The following is a 7,157-nucleotide window of genomic DNA, read 5'->3' as shown; positions in this document are numbered from 1 at the left end:
CCCCGCTAGCCCCAGGGGCAAGGACACTCTGCATAGGAGAGACTGGAGGCCCAGGAGCCAGGCCTCCTCTAGCTGAGCCTGAAGCCCACACATCTCTGTGACTGGTGATAGAGATTGTACATATAGCCAGAAATGGCTGAGGTGTCTTTTCTTCATAGGGGCTCTTGTTTACCGAGTACCCTCCCCGTGCAAGGCTGTTTGCTTGTAGGGGTCGCTGTTATCACCGCTCACAGGGGCCCTGTGAGGCAGTGGGTGGGCAGGGGATCCCAGCAGCGCTCTGCTCTGCTCAGCCAGTGCCTTCTCTGCAGCGCAGGCTTTCCCTGGAGTGTGAATTGGGAGTACTGTGTGTAGTTCCTTAGATCTGTCTTATGTGCAGTGCGCTCAGTCTCTCATGTCCAGAAGATCCATTTGGTCAGAGACATGTTTATTCATACAAGCCTTCTCTGAAGAGCCTCTTACACAGCTGGTCTTACGCACTATTAAAACGGCAACCTTCTCCCTCATTTTCTGGCTCCTCTCAAACCCCCACGCCTATCTTTAGTCTTTCCAGCTCTTTCTCCCCCCATATTTTATTCCCCCACCGTCACCCGGGTCTTGCTTGGTTCCTGTTTAGGCTGAGCACTTCCGGTTAACATCCTTAAGTAGGAGCACAAGCTGGATAAGAAGTCTGACAGCCCTACTTCTTCCCAGGAAAGTCAGAAGCTGTACACTGTAGCTGTGTTCAGACACACCAGAAGAGGGCGTCAGATCCCACTATGGATGGTTGTGAGCCACCATGTGGTTGCTGGGATTTGAACTCAGGACCTTTGGAAGAGCAGTCAGTGCTCTTAACTGCTGAGCAATCTCTCCAGCCACACCCCCCCCCCTTTTTTTTTTTTGGCTGTCCTGGAACTCACTCTGTAGAGAGCTGCATGCCTCTGCCTCTTGAGTGCTGGGGTTAAAGGTGTGTACTGCCACCACCTGGCTTACTTTCCCTTTTATTTTATATGTATGCTTCTTTTGCTTCATCCTGCCCTGTGCATAATATGCACGAAATGCATGGAGGCCAGAAGAGGGTGTCAGATCCTTCGGGACTGGAGCTAGACTCTGTTGTGAACTGTCATGGAGGTGCTCTGAGTGGCACCTGGGTCCTCTGAGAGTAGCCAGAGCTCTTAACCACTGAGCCATCTTTTCAGGCCCTGAACTTCACACTCTGCATCCAAGCCCGTAAGCCATCAAGTTCTATGCTTTCAATGAATTGATTTCCTATCAGTTGTATTAATGACAGTGAGGCTGTGCTGAGGGTTGGAGAGCATGTGGAAAACACAGGTGTCACCGGCCGAGGCAGCCCTCCAGTCAGTCACCGGCCGAGGCAGCCTTCCAGCTTCTCCAGTGCCTTTTAGTTTTCTATCTTCTCTCGAGCCCAGCCAATAACACCCCCAATGCTGCTGTGGGTCCCCACAGCTACAGAGCAGAAGTGTAAACAGAAACCATAGTCCGGGGAGGAAGGCAGTCTCCTACTTCAGAATTACCAAAGATGCAGCCGTCTTCTTGAAAAACAAGAGGCTCTTTAGAAAGAGGAATCTGGGGGAGGCGGGGCTGGAAGGGAGATGCTGGTACAGGGCTTTAATCCCAGCACTTGGGAGGCAGAGGCGGGTGGATCTCTGAGTTTGAGGGCAGCCTGTGCTAAAACAAAAACAAAAACAAAAACCCTATCTTGAAAAAAAAAAAGATAAAAAAAGTAGTTAAGAAAGAAAGATGAGCCAGGCGGTGGTGGCGCGTCGCACGCCTTTAATCCCAGCACTTGGGAGGCAGAGGCAGGTGGATTTCTGAGTTCGAGGCCAGCCTGGTCTACAGAGTGAGTTCCAGTACAGCCAGGGCTACACAGAGAAACCCTGTCTCGAACCCGCCTCCTCCCCCTCCCCGCAAAAAACCAAAAAACAAACAAAAACAAAAAAAAAACAAAACCCAGAGGTTGCGATGGATGGGCTCTGTCTGGAGCATTATGTTCTCTTTCTCCAGAGGAAGTCTGAAGCAACTGAGGTGCTGGTGAGCGACTCTTCTGGCAGGTAAGTGTGCTGGGGGCCACCTCAGGCTGGGGGGGTGCGGGGGGGGAGTGGCGAAAGGGAAGCAGGCAGCTTCAGACGACCTTCAGGGGACAGATGAGAGCACACTTGGGTCTTGAGATGTTTCTCTCTGAATGGCTGCAACCAGGTAAATAGAACAGGACGGACTTGCAAGCCACTGCTATGCTTTGAGCTTTTATTTTCCAAAAGAATTTTAAGTGATTTTTTAAGAAACAGGCTTGAAGACCTAACACAACAGAAAACAAGCCACAGGCTGGGATGGGGAGAACAATTCAATAAAGCTAATCTAATAGACAGAATAGAATTATTTGGCATCCTAAATATTAGATTTATCTCTCTGCCCCTGCATAGCTGAAGAAAAAAGACCGAGTCAACCGTTTCAACGTGATTCCGAAAGCACCGTGGCATACTGATTCTTCTTCTGTTGTTTGGTTTTGGAGACATAGTCTCTCTGGGTAGTGCTGACAGGCCTTGAACTCTCAGAGATCCATCGCTTCTGCTTCCCTAAATTCTAGGATTAAAGGTGTGGCCACCACACCCAGCCTTGTATTGATTTCTTTATTGTCTTTTAGCTTCCAAAATGACTTAGAAATTAAGAGAAAAAAACCAAACCAAAACAACAAAAACCAGAAATCATCTTTTCTCTTCAAGAGGCATCCAGAAGTACTGCCAATTTTTGAGGATAAAGGCAGTCTTGTGTGCACATGAATTATGTTCATTTAAATGGCTCTTATTTGGGGAAGAGCCTTCTGCTGCCTGCCCTGTTAAATCCTTGGCTCTGATGAGGATGAGGATGGTGATGGCTATGGAGGTGGCCATGCTGCTGATGGTGGTGGTGATGAGGATGGTGATGGTGGTGGTGATGGTGATGATGATGGTGATGAGGATGGTGATGGTAGTGATGAGGATGGTGATGGCTATGGAGGTGGCCATGCTGCTGATGGTGGTGGTGATGAGGATGGTGATGGTGATGGTGGTGGTGATGAGGATGGTAATGGTGATGATAGTGATGATGAGGATGGTGATGATGGTGGTGATGAGGATGGTGATGGTGGTGGTGGTAATGATTAGCAGAGCCCTTGTTCCATTTAGAGCGGTCCTACCCTTCAGTGGTTTTGGTCACCAGGGAGCTTGTTCAAAGGCAACTCTGCCATAGCAGGAGGGAACCACAGTTTATCTAAACAACTTTCTGGAACAGGAATCACATTATGAAAAAGCACAGCCGAGTGTCTAAACGCACTCTTCTCGTGATTCTCGTGTCCACTGCTAACCCCACATCAGAAGCTGCTGTGCTGTTTCAAAACAAAAACAAAACTACTCTTTCCATCCATATCCTCATGTTAACTGTGTTGCTGTCAATTGGGAATCCACTGGGCAATGATGCACGCCTTTAATCCCAGCACTTGGGAGGCAGAGGTAGGCGGATCTCTGAGTTTGAGGCCAGCCTAGTTTTCAGAGAGTGTTCCATGACAGCCAGGGCTACACAGAGATCGCCTGTCTCAAAAGACAAACATCTACTGTGTCAGAAGACAATTTATGAGGTTGGCTGGTTTTCTCCTTCTACCGTGTGGGCCTTCCCGAGTATTGAACTTGGGGTTTTCAGGCTTTCAGACTTGGCAGCAAGTATCTGTACACACTGATACATCTTGCTGTGCCTCAGAATTTCTAATTGACTTAATAAACTGTCATTTTATATTCTAGCAGCAGCCTTCTCCTCTCCTTCCTTCCTCCATTCTTTCTCTTCCTCTTTCCATTTTTTCAGGCCATTACTTCTCTGGCAAGGAAAAATTAGGACTTGGATCCTTCAGAGATGAAAACTCTCCCTCCGGCTTCCTGTCCTTAGCTCCTCCAGGCCTGGGGCAGAGGCTCAGCACAGGGCAGGTCTCGGTCTCCGCTGCCCACAGACAACTGTCTGCAGCAGTGCAGTGACCCACCCAAGGACACCCAGGGGCTGTGTGGCAGGAGACCCGGGTTTCCTTCCTGGCTAAGGATCCCACCAGCAAGCCACTTCACTCTCTGGCGGCCTCTGTGGTGTACATTAGCTTTGTGAGTTCATGTTTTGACACCCGGGAGGGGAACCTTATGGCTTTGGCCAATGGTGAAGAAATGGCTGGAGGCTTGGGTTCAGCAGAGCCCTTCTGCTCCTTCCCCGTATTCAAACTGCGGCTCAGAGATGGGCGAGGAACATAGACCACTCACAGGATCCAGAAATTCCTAAGCTCAATTAGACGTCTCATGGGAACCACAGCGCTCCAGTTGGAGCGGGCTCCTAGCTTCAGAAATCTGCCATTCACATGAAAGTGAATGGTCACAGGATTATGTGGCACTTTCTGTGAGGGACTTGGGATTTGACATCTCAGGTGCGTGGCTGTCTGCTGGCCTCAGTTTAGGTGATAGTTTGCTGCAGCACTGCTTCCTGCAGGGGGAACCTGTCAAGGACGCTGACTAACAGCATCTGTGCTTCCTCCACTCAAGGGGGCTGACCTCTCAGGGTGAAGGGGGTACGTCACCTCTTGACCATGCGCCCAGGGTGCTGTTGCCTTGTTGAATGGCTGGTGACAGAGTGCTGGGAAGGCAGCTCAGTGTGGACGGCCCTTGATCTGCATGTGTGCACCGCCATCCTCAGCACTGGAGGGAAAGATGGCAGACAAACTACTAGGCTGGGATTTGCTCTCGTCACTGCTTCATAGCAGCTGGTTTACGGGAATGATCACGCCCATATGTCAACGCCAGGCAAGCTTCATGAGTGACAGTTTGGTACCCAGGCAGCGCAGCACCCTCTCTCCCTCCCTGTGTGTGCCACTCATGGTGGACCCCTAGGAGGTCAGAAGTTTCCAGAAACCACTCAGCTCTCAAGTTCTTCGCAATGATGAATCCAAAGAAGATTCCCAGTGTGTGGCACACCTGCCTGCAGCCTACACTGTGCCTTGAGGCAGGACAGTGAATTTCACCCAAACCAATGGTCAGGTTAAGAGAGACCTGCAAGTCGGCTAATCCGAGAATCGCCTTCTTGCTCTACCTTAACGGAAACAGAACTCAACCTTCCCACTGACAATGACTGTGGTTCTTACAGCTCTTCCTAAGTAGCTTCACCTTTAATTCTCAACGCCTCTAATATCATAAATAATAAAATCAGTGAAACCAATACTTGCCTCACCCTGTTGCGTAGACCTTTTGTGGTGACCCTGGACTCAAGCCCAAGTCACCCAGCCAACTAGCTCTAAGCAGATAGGTAGAGGGGAGGACCGGGGAGGAGGCTATGGCTCGTGGTTAGCAGGAACAAGGTCCTGGATCTGATCCTCAACTGATACACAAAAGGCAGGGTGGTGCACACCTGGAACCCTAGTATTTGGTAGACAGGGTGACTACGAGTTTTAAGGCCGTCTTTGTAAGTGTGAGACCACCCAAAACGACTGGAGATGCTGTCTCAAAAATTGATCAGGATCCCTCTAAACAGGCTGCTATCACTCAGCAGCTAAAGAGTGATGACTGGGGGCTGGCTGGCAAGATGGCTCAGTGGGTAAGAGCACTGACTGCTCTTCTAGAGGTCCTGAGTTCAAATCCCAGCAACCACATGGTGGCTCACAACCATCTGTAATGAGATCTGAGGCCCTCTTCTGGGACAGCGACCGTGTACTCATAAATATTTGAACAATACAAATCAGACCTGGTAGAGTTCTGCAATTGTTGAGGCTGAAGATCTCAGCTAGCCTGGGGGGGTGGGGGGGTAGGGGTTGGGAAGAAATCTTCAGTGCTTTCAGCCCTCACTCGTTGCCCACTCCTGTGACAAGTCTCAGAAGCCAAGGGCTTATCTCAGCAAAGCTGCAGGCAGGATCATCACAGCCTGCTGGACTTGGGCTCAGTCCTTCAATGGTCATTATGCACTGACCTAGACCACCTGGGTAGCTAGCTTCCTCAGAAGGGTGCAAAGCCAAACAAGCTGGGGGTTCATGGACAGTCAAGTCTCCAGTGACTGGCCACCTATCCCTCCTACCCCAATCTACAGGTAAATCTGTGAGCTAGAGGGAGGCAGAAATTTTGGGGGCTTTTTGTGTTGTTTGCACATGTGTAAATGAATGTATGTAAATATACAAGTGGCCTGGTATTTTTCTCAGTAACTCTAGGTTAGTTCGTTCATTCATTCATTCATTCATTCATTCATATACAGGGCCTCAATCACTATGTAGCTCTGACTGACCCAGAACCTCCACCTCTCCAGTGCTGGCATAACAGTTGCCTGGTGCCATGCCCAGGCTTGTGAGTGCTGTAGTTCATGGGTACCTGAAAAAGGATTATTTATCACTCACACTAAAACCACCACCAATATAAAGTCCTTAGAAACACACACACACACACACACACACACACACACACACACACACACACACACACAGTTCTAACCAAGGCATCACTCCAAGGTAGACATGATGGCTCAAGAGTCAAAGGCCTGTCTTGAAAGCTGAAGGACATGAGCTCAATCCTGGAAGCCATGGAACAAGGAGAGAATAAACCCCCCAAGGTTGTCATCCACAACCTTGCGTGTGTCCCTGACACAGGCCTTAGCATGCATGCTTACAAACACACACACACAAAGTTAAAAAAAAGAAAAAAAAAAAAGAAAAAAAACCCAATAGATTGGATACCTGACCTTGTTTGGCGAGCCATGTTCCAGCTCCTGAATGGGGGAAACAACTTTCTCACAACAAAATATGTGTTAATTCCACAATTAAAAGAGAAACAAAGGCTAGGAGTGGCAGCCTTTATTCCTAGTCCTGGGGAGGCAGGGGCCAGCCTGGTGTAAATAGTGAGTTTCAGGAGAGCTAGATGGGCAGACTGTCCAATCTACCTCCCCCCAAAAAACCCTCAAGTTTAAAGAGATGATACAAAAATCTAACTGGCCAATAAATCCAGTAAGAAATTCTGATTTCACAAGCCCTCCAACATGCTAAATTAAAGCAGGGCATGCCCTTTCCTTGAAAAACAAGAAACAAAACAGGCACAGCTGGAACCCAGAACAGTTTGCCAAACCAAGGTTGAGAATGCAGCTTGGAGGTAGAATTTTGGCCTAGCATGTGCCCAGGCCCCAGCTTT

The 7,157-nt window shown here is 49.1% G+C and overlaps 1 protein-coding gene across 3 annotated transcripts in view; it reads left to right on the top strand.

Annotated features, from left to right (window-relative positions):
• Positions 1–5,211, top strand: part of Lhfpl5 (LHFPL tetraspan subfamily member 5) — an 11,497-nt gene extending 6,286 nt beyond the window's left edge. For 2 of the 3 annotated variants that reach the window (XM_031348289.1, XM_031348288.1), the window contains exons 3-4: positions 2,002–2,048; positions 3,829–5,211. In XM_031348289.1, the coding sequence (XP_031204149.1) occupies positions 2,002–2,012 (11 nt within the window). In that variant the 3' untranslated portion in view covers positions 2,013–2,048; positions 3,829–5,211. Of the gene's footprint in view, positions 1–2,001; positions 2,049–2,417; positions 2,763–3,828 lie in introns of those variants that run through there. The other variant, XM_031348287.1, reaches the window with a different exon arrangement.
• The last annotated feature ends 1,946 nt before the right edge of the window (positions 5,212–7,157 follow it).

Source organism: Mastomys coucha, unplaced genomic scaffold (genome assembly GCF_008632895.1).
Source record: "Mastomys coucha isolate ucsf_1 unplaced genomic scaffold, UCSF_Mcou_1 pScaffold3, whole genome shotgun sequence".
NCBI classification, from domain to species: Eukaryota; Metazoa; Chordata; class Mammalia; order Rodentia; family Muridae; genus Mastomys; species Mastomys coucha.
The sequence above is the reverse complement of the archived record's forward strand: the minus strand, read 5'-3'. Positions and strand labels throughout refer to the sequence as shown.